Source organism: Paralichthys olivaceus, chromosome 18 (genome assembly GCF_024713975.1).
Source record: "Paralichthys olivaceus isolate ysfri-2021 chromosome 18, ASM2471397v2, whole genome shotgun sequence".
NCBI lineage: Eukaryota > Metazoa > Chordata > Actinopteri > Pleuronectiformes > Paralichthyidae > Paralichthys > Paralichthys olivaceus.
In genome coordinates this window covers 7,471,547-7,485,441 of record NC_091110.1, presented here as the reverse complement: position 1 = coordinate 7,485,441, position 13,895 = coordinate 7,471,547, and the positions used below count along the sequence as shown (strand labels likewise).

Sequence of the window (13,895 nt, the reverse complement as noted above, 5' to 3'; positions counted from 1 at the left end):
ATACTTTGTGCTGCACCTCCCTTTCCCCCGCTCGCAAACATTTGGTGGAGGAAAAAAAAGGTTTACGTATCCAGGAAACCCTCACAGACGATTGTATGGACTCTGTTTTAAAATATGTTAGAATATATTCAACCACTCCACATGTCTGTTGCCTTAATATTTAGAGTAATTGTAATATGCTTTATTTAAATTGCACTTTGAAAAAGAAATTTAGAAAGTAAAGATAAAACAGTGAATACGCAGTGCCATTATAAAACAGAATACACATAGTACAAAGAAGACATACAAAACAATATATAAAATGAATAATTAAAACTAAGATAATTCAGTTTAAGTCATGCAGAAATATCTTTTTTTGCCTTTTATTGAGATATAGCTGGTGAATATATAACATACTGTTTGTGGTCCTGTTTAAACAATGTATGAAACAGCAGTAATTTGGATGAGCTATGATATCATACAGATAGATTCCACAATATATAATAAGTATACTGGAATATTACAGCAGAATATTTAAGTAAATGTAATTCTGTGTCATAGGTATTACATATCACCTATTATTATATAAGCATGTATTAATATGTTTCTTGCTTCCTGCCCTCACCAGCAAAATGGACTAATGAAGCCTGTGTGAGTGTGTAGAGAAACTGTGTATCCCTGTGTAATCTGTCTCCTGACCTGCGCACACACACCATGGGCTGCGCCATCTGTTCCCAGCTGGTCGACATGTGGACTGTGACAGTGAGACGGACAGGCCACAGGGCCACGGAGCTCACCGCCTTCCCACACATGCAGCAAGGAGGCTACCACAGAGTGACCGGCCTACACTACATGTCGTCCTTCTCTGACGCTGAGGACTGCTGTGACGACACCAGCTCGGGCAGCTCCCTCACCTTGGACTGGCAGAGTCAGGGGGCCGAAGGCTGACACCTGACCCAAGAGGCGTCAGAATATAAACTTGTAAATAAACATGATGAATATACACTGGACAAGTGGAATCATTTTAGAATATAGGACGAGATGGTGAATATCCCTTGGGTGTTTGAAGGTCAACCACCTGCGAATGTTAGGGATATAACTTCATACATTAAACCTCTGCTGGCATCAACAAAATGTATTTCTAACACCGTACAGTGTAAAATAATGTTGTGCTGAACAACTGAGGAGCAGAATCATGGCACCATCAGACTCATGACTCAAAATGAAAATTTCCTTTGTTTTGCAACAAACCTCAACAGCCCCTGTTTTGGTCTGACCACCACAGTGTACGCAAAAGAAAAGATGTGCTGGCTCCGCAAGTCAAATAGTCAGTCTCTGACTCAAACCACTGGGTCATGTCAAGGAAAGTTTTTTCTCAGCCAACAGCATCACACGCACACACACAGACACACACAGATAGGATTTAAGTCACGGAGGTTTGCCAAAACTGCTGATCTTAAGAAGATAGAGGGTGCGGCAGACTGGTACGGTTAGATTTTTGTGTACAATAGTGTTAAGACACAAATTTAAAAATACATTACTCTCTCCTACTGTTTGAACTGTACATTGTTAATAGTTAAATATTAATATTATGTATTCAGTTCCATGAATGATTCACAAAAATAACTTGAACTATATATAACGTTCATAAATAGCTTCCCTTATTCTCAATAACCTGCAGTCATGAATTGATTATGAGAATATTTGCTTCTGCACACAGACGTTTGAGACACAACACATCCTTTCAGCTATGTGGCTGCATTTGTTGTCACTTTGTGGTTATTCCTCATCGTGCTGTGTTTATTTTTCAACTTTTCTTATAATTGTGTGTGTCTGGTTTTACATTTTGTGATGGTTGTGGTATCTTTATAGTGTTTGTGTGTCTCTTTGAGGTCGTTTTATTTGCTTTAAAACCTGGAATGTCAACAGTCTCTTCATACAGGGTCTCTGGGTCAGAGCCCCCTGGCTGAGAAACATCATAAAGATTTATATTCTGAACTTACTTACTCAAGAACCATTTTATACGTCATCTTTCAACTCCACTACACTTTAGAGAGAAATATCAAATGTTTTACTAAAATATTCATCTGATAACCAGGGGTGTTGCCACAGGGTATAGACAAAGCAGACAATTACTAAAGACTCCAAGCTAAGAGGGGACCCCCGAGAATGGCTGATTAAACCATTTTTGTTTAGTTCAATGTGCGGCTCCCTGATCCACTTTGCCTAAGGTCCCTGTGAAGCTTCTGCAGGAAAAATAACTGTTTAGATGATCTTAAAATCCAACAAAATGCCAAATAGTTCAAATTTGCTTCAAATTACCAGCCACAATAATAAAATGCTACTTACATAATTTAGGAAAAACGATTGATATTATGTTTATAAAGAGTTTTTGTCAAAATCTGACTTCTTCCACTACAATAAATAAAAAAAATATATGTCATGTGTAATCGTAGATTAAGATCTGGTTGCTTTAGTCTAAGTTGTGTTTGAGAAATGCAGACAGCTGTTGCAACCACCTCGCCCTCCTTTAGTTTTACTTTCTAACTAAAGTCACTCAACAGTTACAAGCGTATTTAAACGAAGCCTCAGGGCATACATTTCGAAATGGTGGAGAAAGAGGCTGAATGAAACATGAATGACACGTCTCGTCTGATTAACCTGCCATCATCGCTGAGTGGCTGCTGACGTCAGTAACGCTACAAAAAAAAAACCCTGCGCTCAGAGGCACATTCACTTTGTGCAGCTTTTACGCACGCACCAGCCCCGGAGCGGCTCTCTCTGCAACTCACTCTGGATTCACCTCATCACAGCAGCTATGGCAGCCATGATAAGAAACGAGGTTTTCTCCTGTTTTGTTTTCTACGGAGTGTTGCTGGTGGTCAAAATGTACATCTTAGCGATTATAACGGGGCAACTGAGGCTGCGTAAAAAGGTGAGTCCAGGATTCTGAGGGACTGAAGGATACTTCATACCGCAGCATGAATATCAACTCATAGACTGTGTTTTTTTACTGACTGAGTTATGTTTTGTTCTTTCCTGAAAGGCTTTTGCCAACCCTGAGGACGCGATGAGACATGGAGGTTTACAGTATCACAGAGAGGACCCATATGTGGAGAGATCCCGGAGGTGAGAGCAGAAAGACATGCTTTTATATTTATAAAAACTTAAATAAAATACTTTACATTGTACAGCTTTCAGAGACCAAAACAAACTATAATCCTGAGAAATATAGACACAATTATTAATTGAATTGAATTAAGTTGGTTCCAAATAAATGTGGCTATAAGTGAAAGTACTCCTGTAAAGTTCTTCCAAATGTTGCTCATGTTCGTAACTTCTCACCACTGGTAGCATCATAAATATTGTCCAACCCTCAGTGTCTACATTAGCACGCTGCCATCATGATCATTATTTGATGTTGCATGTTGTTTTGTCTTTGGAATTTGGAAGAACATTCTAATAATGAAGTGTAATCTTATCATTTCATACTTTATTTTCATACTAGATGTTGAGTTAGGTTAAAATATCATGCACAATGTTGACTTAAGCCTGTGGGACGTTCTTTGGCTTGCTACAGTATTTTATAAAAAATGCAGGAGTCAAATTGTGTAAAAGTAATGGAAAAAAACAAATAAGACGTACAAATCTGACTCTAATACTTTGTTCATATTTCTCATGCAACACTTTAATGAGACAATGTGTTTTCCTTCACTGATATTTAACAAGAGTTGGCAGCCTTTAGCACTTAACTTTGTTTGAACTTGTCATGATCCGTGACGTTAGAAAAGCAGATGTTTTCCTGCTGGTATAAACTTTTCCTTCTTTTTTCCTTATCTGTCTGTTGTGGATTTTCCATGGAATGTGTGAAGGGAAATGCATTGGTAGGCATTTATACGTTTTTGGTGCTTTTTTTGGGGGGGGGCTGCAACGTTTCAAATAACCTGCAAACTAATCACGTCTTTTGTAACGTGCACTTTCTGCAAGAGTTGTTGACCGGGCACGCTTCCCAGAATATTCTGAATTTGAACCCAATGGAAAGGAAGAAAGAGAACAGCGTGGCCGATCTGCCAAAAAAGGGAAAGTCACACATCTGCTGTAGATCACGATTCATTTGAGATGAACAGGTCTGAACTAAACTGATGAGTCACCTCAGTAGGAAATTCAATGTTGTCGAGACCTTTTCCCTTTTTTAGACATCCAATTCTCCAGAATACCAAGATAACCAAATTCACGAGACACTGAAGTAGAGGAAGAATCCTTTGTCGTATTTTGTAAAAAGAGATGTGTGATGGAAGCCTTTCTCTCCTACAGAGCTCATTGTAATGACTTGGAAAACATCCTCCCCTTCCTCTTCCTGGGGGCCGTCTACTCTTTGACCGGACCCTCGCTGGCCGTAGCCCGCCTCCACTTCCTCGTCTTCTTCGTGTGCCGCGTGCTGCACAGTGTTGCCTACCTGCTGGCCCTACAGGCACCGACCCGCTCCCTGGCCTACACCTTCGCACAGATACCTTGCGTCTCGATGGCCCTGCAGATTCTCATGGCGGTTGCATCATATGCTTAAACACCCATCGACGAGGGCCTGAGGTTGGCCTGTGTCAGAAAACAAACAGGAGGCGGATACTGGGCAGACTCCTGGGAGGGAGATCGTAAAAAGACAAGAATGCCAGAGTGCAATACACTGCGAGGTGTGTGTGATCACGCCTTCACTGGGTTTTGTGAGATTTTGTCAGTATTTTTGTTGTGAGAATGTTTTAAAAGTTTATTGAAGTTGACATTTTGTATTGTATTTGTGTATTTAAAATGCAAATGAAGGTTGTTGCTCATCTTGTTGTTTCTTAAACCAGTTTTTGTTGAAGTTGACAATGGAATTTAAAACTCACAGTTGCAGACATTTGGCTCAAACTTCTCGGGGAATATTTTCCAGCACTGCATTGCACAATGTGTTGATCCCTCACCCCCTTTTTTTGTGTTTACATACAACACAGGCCAACATTCATGTGATCTCCTATTCACGGCGGCCTCGTCGGTTTCCTGTGTGGATATTCCATCTGTTGTGTTAGCGTTTGTTTGCATTGCTACATTCAACAAGACATAATGGATCCTGGCATGATGATGGACAACTCAGTTAAATAGTTTTCAAGTTAGACTGTGTGTCTCTTTAAAAGCCTTTAAAGGAGTTGGAAAAACTAACACAGTTTGTACTGAGAAATGTAACTTACTAGAACCTGCGGAGAAGCGCATGTGAAATAGTTCATCTGTGAAAACAGCTTTTAAAAGTATTGTGATCGTATTTTATTATTCACCGTACATTTTGTAAGGAATAAATCAAACCGAGCCGACCCATCCTTTATTTGAACACAGTTAATCCAGTATCTGAATCATTTTAGGAGATGGATCAGTGTTTACTTTGCCTGGCTGTGCAGAGACAGTGTGCTGTATTGTTAAGGGGTCGGGAGGCCCCACTTCCCTGTGCCAGGGTGAGATGATCCAGAGGTCTGCGGAACAGCTCCAGCATTCCTCTGCTGATTGTGTAAGACCTTTGGGCTGTGCTGTATTCTTTTTCATATGCTGAGGGGCTGGACGGTGCTGGGAAGCCATAGACTCCTGGGCACTCATGCTTTTGTGCTGAATGTGGTTACAGCTTGCTCTGAGTGTGTCACCGCATTATGAGCATGACGTTTGCACATTTTCACGTGCATTTGGTTCCCAGAAACAAATTTCCAAATTGTATTGCCGGTAATCTCATGTGTGACTTTCCCTCCAGTGATGATGACTAAACTTGGAATTAAAGAGCAGCTAAGTTTTGTGATTATAGTTTTTAATCTCTGCACAAAGGAAATATAACAGACCAGGGGAGCGTGGGATGGCCGTGTCTTTGAATAATGACCCTTAACAATAAACATGATTTGAGTGAAACCTAAAGCTAATAAAACGCCAGCAACAGGGGTGGGTCTATATGCATGAGTGGCCGTAGCAACCTGCCTCTACAGGGTTTGAACAAACAGGCACATGTCCTTCCTCCTATACCACTCCACCTCTCCTGTGTTTCATTTTTCATGTATCTGTATTTTACTTAAGTAGATTTATTTTTGGGAACTCTTACTCTTTTCCTCCACCTCATAGCACACTTACATAACACATATAATACACTCAGCCATAATGATGTAGTTGAAGTGATTTTACTTTTGAATACTTTAAGAAAATTTAAAGCAATTACGTACCGCACTTTTACCCAAGGATAAAAATAACATAATTGAGCACTTCCTTCACCACACACACATGCCTGCACACACTCACACACACACACCCACCCACCCACCCACCACACACACACACACACACACACACACACACACACACACACACACACACACACACACACACACACCAACCTAAATCATAGTTACTAAATGCCCAACCCTTACCTATACCCTAACCTTAACCTTATAACCTAAACCTACTCCTAACCTTAATGGAACTGTAAAACATGCTATATCACAATGTAGTTTAATGAGCTGAATAGAAATGTAGGTGGTCTCAGTGGTTGTAAACTTGTCTTAAGCAGCAGAAATTAAAAAGCAGTAAACTTTCATCATATTGCAATTACATCCTTATTTATCCCCACCTTGTGGCCACACAGAGACAGTACCAATCAACACACGGCTGGCTCCAGTTTTCACCGACAGAGAACAAACAATGTGCGTCATCACATCTGAACCTCTCATTAACCTGCATGGCAGCACAGGAGCTACTTATAACATCTTTGACTTTATGTAATTAAAGTAAATATCACAGTATTTCACCGGCAGACACACTTTGACTTGGGAGACATTAAACCCTGTTAATCCAGGTAATAAGAGTGTGTTTCTTTATCATGGAAAAATCACGACAATATGTTGATGACACTCAAAGTGATAAAAGCTTCGATAAACTCAAATATCTGTCAAAAAAAGCATCCACATGTAACCTCAGGAGCATCAATTATGTTTCTGTCATACACTCATTCAGTAAAGCAGCCAGCCTGAGAAAAAAGCTTTAGGCTACTACATAGAAAGCAATCACACAGAAATAAAGAAATAAAGGAGAAGTCTGACAAATGTAGCGATGGTAAAACAAACATGACCGAGTAAGATAATTTAAGATTGTGTTTTCTCATTTGCTGATGTTTTCTCACATATTGCCGTTGTGTTTTCACATTTGTTGTTGGTCGTGTTTTCACATTTAACCATTGTGTTTTCTTATTTGCTTTTGTGTTTTGTTAAAGTTTTTTCTCTTTTTAGCTGTTTTGTTTTAAGATTTCCACTTAAGGGCCGCCACTTAAGATTTTTAAAAACAAAAACATCGGTCAGTTCAAATTTCATAAATATTTATTACATATCAATGAACAGAATCAACTACTTTCACAGCAGTGGTCTACAGCACTTGTTTAAAATAACTGCTCAAATAATATTAATAAGAATAATCATAATAATAATAATATAGTTCAGTTTCATTTGAGGCCACATTTGATACACAAACATTTACAAGTAGTACTTGGCATTAAAAACGATGGCAATACAATATTTTAAGACACTTGGTGTTTTTTTTGTTCATTTTCTTTCATTTTGATATCACAGAGAGGTTCAGCAACAGTCTAAACAGTAAATATAGGTTCAAATACAAAAAAAGAAAGAAACCAAACAAAAATTAACAAACAAACAAAACAGTTAAATGCCAAGGGGAGGTAGAAACAAGGACAGAAAGAGAGAAAAAGGAGAAGCAGTGTTTCCCCCGATCACCCACACTCATCCAGAGCAATAAAGATTTAAGTGTGTTTCCTCAAAAAAATAAAAATACCTACACTCCCTTCATCATCATAATCATCTTCCCTTTTTTAGTTTTCTGAGTCTGTCAGAGTGTTGGACGGTTACCACTGACACAGGCAGGAGGAGAACATCGGAAACAATGAGAGGAGGGGAAAAGGGAGGATGGAAGAAGGCTCATGCAGGATGTGAAGGCTGCTGTGTTGTGACACAGCCACATGGAGGCGCTCTCATACAGACAGGTAGCATATAGTCAGAACCACTGCTCCCATGTTTCTTGACCCTTTCAGCTTTCTGATGTGGTTCTACTGACTCTATCTTATTTACTCAAAAAATAGAGTTTCATCTTTAGATTCTGCACACGACCGATTCAACGTGGAGTTTAGAAAGTGGAGAAAACCTGTATTTTCATATCTGTAACCGTATATTTTGATATTTCCTTTTACTGTGAAGGGGCCCTCCACTGGTTCGGTTTAACTGCCATGATGAGACCTACTCTGCCTGTGCAAACAAAGTCAGGTAATGTTTTCTGTGGTTACCAGTGGAGTTTTTTCTTCTTCTTTTAATTAGAGAAAAGAACCGTAATAAAGGGCTGGAGTTATCTCAGTTTGGGCTCGAGACTTATTCTGGGCTGACATCATATCGTTTGAATCGTAATTAGGAACGGCCTAGAGGCGAAAAGGTTCGCGTCAGTCATAGATAACAGGAGTCTGACGCTGGTGGTGGTATCTCTAATTTACTGATAAAAATAAGATCCAGAGTAATTTTATTGGATCCGTAAACTTTGTTGGTGTCACTTGGTAACAACTGCTACAAATAAGAAGCAAACAAAAGCTGTTTATCTGCTGACACTACACAAGTTTGTCTGAGGGAAAAGAACCATATATGTAAATCAGGTGTGAGCACTTCCAGGTCAGAATAAAGGCTGTTTTCTTGCTTTCTGCTAACAATGTGTGAATGGAACATCATTGAAAGATTTGTTAATACGAGTACACAGGTGGTTGTGTAAGGATTAAAAAAATGTTTATCGACAACATAACTCTATGTCCATTAGATTTGGGGTTAATAACTCGGAACATGGCTTCAGCGGATGTGAGTTATCCTTATTTGTTATCTTTTCAGATACTTATGTATTAACAAATGCCAAGTCTGAATCAGAGTTTCCCTGTTGTAATTGGATGAATGTTATCACCAGTTAAATTCATAACGGTAACTGAACGCAGGACTTTTTTTCTTTAAAGAAAGCCTACGTTAGAAACTGGAAAGAAACAATTTGGAAAGAAGTGGGTGTTGAGAAGGCAGAGGAGGTATAGGGACAGAATCTACTGAGGGGTTTAATTATGGGAAATGTGTGATCCATTTATTATTAAAAGTCAAAATATTTTAGTCTGTGCTGCTCTTTTAATCCATCTCATCAACTTTATTTAAGTAAAACACTTTGATTTTGAATGAATGTTAACCAGTTTGGGAGTTTAAACCAGGATCCGAACAGAAACATTGCATGTCTTATGCGTCTTCGTTGGGTTTAAAGACACGTTTAGCTGCTTGTCAAAGGACATGTGGTGGTTAAACTGTGGAAATAAAAAAGCACAGATGTTGGCAGAATTGGCCAATTGCTGGACACCAGTGGTTCCAGCTGTGAGTCAGTCTTTTGCAGGACATCTGGAATCAAAACAGCAGGACTAAGATTTGAAAGCGAATTTGTTTTATATAGTTTCTTAATTTTACATGCTTCCCAGTCATAGTTACCCATTTTAGTGAGTAGTATTGGCTCATTTTTCATTTGAAACAATATAATTGGTAATAACCGTGTTCAGTGCCTTTTTGTTGTCTCAGGTTGAGTTTTGCTTCACGCTCTTATTTTTGGTATCACGTTGCAGACCTCATGATTTCCAAAGAAGCCAATGTTTTGGCTCAGAATACTCGGAGCAAAGGCGGCTCATGCAGATTTAATGTTGCCTCCATCTTATGAGGGCGTAAAATGTTTAGCACATGTGAATCGTAAATGAAAGGAGCTGTGGGTCACCGTAGTAATCTAACGTTGACTACAATCATGGCTGCTACTGTCAGACACCAGAGTGCGGTGGCTTTTCGAGGTGTAGTTCAGTGAAGGATGATGGGAAATGGCACTTGTGGGAGACTTTGCCTCCAGCCCTGTCTAACTGTGTGCTGTGACTGAGGAGAGGAATAAGGACTAACATGTGCAGACAGCATAAAACATCATACTTTTACTAAATATGGGAATAAAATGGATTTTTATAATATATCTATAAATATGCATCACAGGCATGACAAGCACACATGCCTGTCACTGTGTATGCATTTTCATGTATAAACAGATGTACACACACACACACATATGCATATCTTACAACATTTGAAAGTGGATTGGAAATAATCACATAATATACAACACATATTAAGCTCTAGCAACTTCTGAGGGCATTGTGAACGCGGGGGCTTTAGCCGTGCCTCAATGTGTAGATTTACATTCAGTTTGTGGTTTGGGATCAAACCGTTTACATTGTCTCGAAAACCATCGCAGAACTCTGAATTAACCACGGCATCTTACACGACCTCATCGCCTCTTTGGGTTTTTTTTTCGTGCGGGGCAACACAAACACCCAACACACAGCGGCTGAGGGTGAGCTCACGAACACGGACACGGCTTCTAACTCCCACCGCACCCATCTTGTCCAATGAATGGAGAGACCTTAGATATAAAACAAACAAACAAACAAACAAACAAACAAAAAAACGACAAGAACAAAGGATTCAACTACTTAAAAACAAACCAAAACGAAACAATAAAAATAATGGTGACAGTACAGGAGTGGGCGGGCAGAGAAGTGCACGATGGGATTGTCTTCACTTTAGGTCCAGGACATCTTCTTCAAACGATGTAGAGAGGGCAAACGCGCTGGCGAGAGGTGGGCTCTCCCCCCGCAGCACCGCCTTCTCTGGCTCGGCCTCCGAACTGGACGAACAATGCAGCTGGACGTCCAGGTCTGCGTCAAAAGAGTCTGATGCTAACCTGCTGTGCACAGAAAGGTAGAATTCAAGCTCAAATATCATACAACAAATTAAATGTGTAGCTGCTGCTGAATCTGTCACTGTCACCTGTCACTGTTTGTTGACGTCAGTGCTCGAGCTTTGGGCTCTTCCTCAGTGTTCTTCTTGCTCATCTTCCTCTGTTTGACTGTTCCACTGTCCGACTTCCCACTTGGTTCCTCTGTCAAGCCTTCATTGGTGTCACGTAACAGAAAATGGACACTACTTGAAGGATTATTACAACATTTGGGAAATGCAAAGCTACAGCCAGCTAGCTTGGTTTATGCCGGCTGCACACTAGAAGACATTTTGAGGCTGGTCTGAACAGATTATCTGGCCAAGAGTGAGGGGTTCACAGCCATAAGCATAATCTCACTGTTTTTGTAACGTAAATATCAATATTACAATTGGAAATCAGGGAGACTATGTAAGACGAGGACAGTGATTCGGCGAGTGAGCAGAAACCCATAATGGCCAAATTAGAGACTGGGAAGCCTAACCAGAAACATGGCTGCCTGCAGCGTAAATAAGACTTTTTTTTTGCAGGACAAGGTGGATGGCAAAAAAGGAGGACAAACTTGTGTAATTGTGTTTAATGTGTCCTGTTTTTAGTCCAAGACATTACACATACAAGCAAAACTAGCTGAGGACCCTGAGAGACGCCTCCAGATTGTTTCCCAGCTTCTATAGAATCAGAAAACACTTAAATACCACACGTGTAGTCCTGAGTCTTGACAGGATCATCTACTGTGCACATATTCACTATTTAAGTATAAAAAAATCTGTTATATCTTATGTCTGTGTTCTCCCACGTTTTGGAAATCCTCTCGTGTGCAGCAGGTTTTCGTGAAAACACTGAAAACAGTTTGCACATTATAAAACTACAGAAGGTTTTCTTTGAGCTTGTTCAGCAGCAGTGACCTTCATGACTTTCCTCTGCTTCCTGGTCAAGGATTAGCACAGCATAACACGCTGATAAGTGACCTTTGGAAGTGCTGGCAGTTGGCTTCTGTTACCTTGTGAGCGAGTTGAGTCTGTTCAGACTCCTTATGCTGAGATATCCTAGCTGCTGGTTGTAGCCTTACATTTAGCATACTGACAATGGATTATATATGTATTGTAGAGTTATAATATAGTTTTTCAGTTTACCAAGCAGCTCCTTCCGTGTGCGGCTGGCTATCTCTTTGATTTCCATGCGTGACAGGGACAGTGAGTGTGTTGCAGAGATCAGGGGAGTCGGCGGCAACATAGCCGGAGCCGGCGCCGTCATAACCTTGTTGACCAGCGGGGACTTGAGGGGTCTTTCAATGCTCCGGCCGACCAAGTTACACAGAGGGATCTTGAACATGTGCTTGCATGCTGCTTCTCCTGAGAGTAAGAGACGGTTGGAAAAAGGAGAAAGCAGGGGAGGAGAGTCAGGAAAGTACAGACAAGGACAAAGCAGATCATGAGAAAAGACATGAAACCATATATATAAAGAGCAACGATGGGTGAGAAGAGGAATGTATGGCAGTGAATGAGAAATGCATGATGCAACTCCTCGAATTAAGCACCAAATTGTTTTTTTTCATGTTGTACCCCGTTGGCTACAAAAATGCATATGTGCATTTATAGCCTTCCATATTTTTAGAGACATAACACTGCTTAATAGTTTACCATTAGTGTATTTGATTTTTATTATTTTTGGTCATGGTAATGGTGTTAGGAGCAATGACAATTCTTAGATCAATTGTTTGACATTTTGGAAAATAAAGCCTAGTTGCATTCTTGCTCAGAGTTAGAGTAGATCGATACCAGTCTCATGCTTGTATGATAAAAATGGTGCTAGCTGGTGGTTAGCTTAGCTTAAAAGGAAAAAGTTAAAATCAGTAAGTGGATTCCATCCTTTTAACGAGGCTAAGAACCCGCCACCTTATCATAGAGCATACTAGCACACAGACATGAGTGGTGGTATCAGTCCTCTCATCTAACGCTCAGCCACAAAGTGAATAAACTTATTGTCCAGTATATCAAACAATTCCTCTCAGTGGTGCAATTAAGGACCCTGTGACATTCGGCTGATTAAAGCATTGCTCTCATATGCTGTATTGTCAGACTCGCAGAGACAACAGCAGGTGAACCTTCTGTCTGTGTCCAAAGCTAAATGTGGAGTGGTCTATTCAATAATTAAAAAAAGTCCTTAACCGCATCAACAGAGAAAGTTTCCAAAATAGACAGGTGATTGCAACAGCATAAGCTTACATGTGGTGTGATTATGGTGTGATTTGCATATGGTATATAGTGTGATGAACAGTCACTGTAATGTGTATAAAAAAAATTTGAATGGTTGATTAGATTATGAACTAAAATATGCAGAACGTCCTAAATCCAAAAGCTCTCTCACACTCACACACTCATATTGCATTTTAACAAGATTGGGAGGTGACAAACTGATGCAATACAAACTCCCTTATTCAAATAAAGACTAACGTGATTAATAGTCCTATTTACTGAAACAGCATGGGATCTTAAAGTTAATCAGCCGTAATATAACTGTTCACTTTTGGCCAGTTAGAGCAGACCATCTATTCCGCAGAGACGGTAAGTGCTTAAAGTCAGTTTGAAACAAATTAAATGGATATTTGGAGTTTGACAAAGGGGACACACTGCTAGCGATGCTGCAGTGTGCCAGCCTGCAGTGCCCAATTGTGCCATCCGGGAGCAGTATTGCAGTTTAGCAGCCGCAGACTGCTCCGCTGAGACAGGCTGGTAGCAACAACATGGATGAGACTGAGTCAATGTGGAGGCTTTACGCTGCACAAAGAGCACCGTCTCATCTGAAATGTCAGCGGGTGAAGAGGTGAATGAGGAGCCATGGAGGAAAATAGAGGGTCAGTGCTGTTGTTTGACAGGTACACTGTGTTAGTGTTGTTACAGATCCTGCCTCCTGCACCCGTGCCGGCAAAACATGGCAATAATTAAAGCAAAATGCAGGAAAAGCATGCAGTTATTTGGAATATACAATCACAAAAGATCAATATATTCCACGTGTGTTTCTGGACCAGGGGAGGTGTCATGCTC

The 13,895-nt window shown here is 40.2% G+C and overlaps 2 protein-coding genes across 13 annotated transcripts in view; one reads left to right on the top strand and one right to left on the bottom strand.

Moving 5' to 3' along the window:
* Window positions 1-2,579: 2,579 nt before the first annotated feature.
* On the top strand, window positions 2,580-5,898 carry ptges (prostaglandin E synthase). Its single transcript, XM_020081816.2, has 3 exons — window positions 2,580-2,914; window positions 3,026-3,108; window positions 4,294-5,898. Exons 1-3 carry the CDS (start codon window positions 2,798-2,800, stop codon window positions 4,541-4,543), a joined length of 450 nt encoding a protein of 149 aa, XP_019937375.2. The 5' UTR covers window positions 2,580-2,797; the 3' UTR covers window positions 4,544-5,898.
* Window positions 5,899-9,997: 4,099 nt separating this feature from the next.
* The window catches only part of garnl3 (GTPase activating Rap/RanGAP domain like 3), a 59,802-nt gene continuing 55,904 nt past the window's right edge, over window positions 9,998-13,895 (bottom strand). For 6 of the 12 annotated variants that reach the window (XM_069513197.1, XM_069513192.1, XM_069513193.1 and 3 more), the window contains 3 exons: window positions 11,985-12,203; window positions 10,905-11,025; window positions 10,492-10,821 (listed from right to left, as the gene is read on the bottom strand). In XM_069513197.1, the coding sequence (XP_069369298.1) occupies window positions 10,653-10,821; window positions 10,905-11,025; window positions 11,985-12,203 (509 nt within the window). In that variant the 3' untranslated portion in view covers window positions 10,492-10,652. Of the gene's footprint in view, window positions 10,822-10,904; window positions 11,026-11,984; window positions 12,204-13,895 lie in introns of all 12 variants that reach the window. The other 6 variants (XM_069513198.1, XM_069513203.1, XM_069513194.1 and 3 more) reach the window with 2 other exon arrangements.

Excerpts from the sequence above, each read along its gene's own strand:
- ptges (XM_020081816.2), top strand. The coding sequence starts at position 2,798 with ATGGCAGCCATGATAAGAAACGAGGTTTTCTCCTGTTTTGTTTTCTAC. Across the intron at positions 2,915-3,025 it reads AACTGAGGCTGCGTAAAAAG|GCTTTTGCCAACCCTGAGGA; the intron begins GTGAGTCCAGGA and ends CTTTCCTGAAAG. Across the intron at positions 3,109-4,293 it reads TATGTGGAGAGATCCCGGAG|AGCTCATTGTAATGACTTGG; the intron begins GTGAGAGCAGAA and ends TCTCTCCTACAG.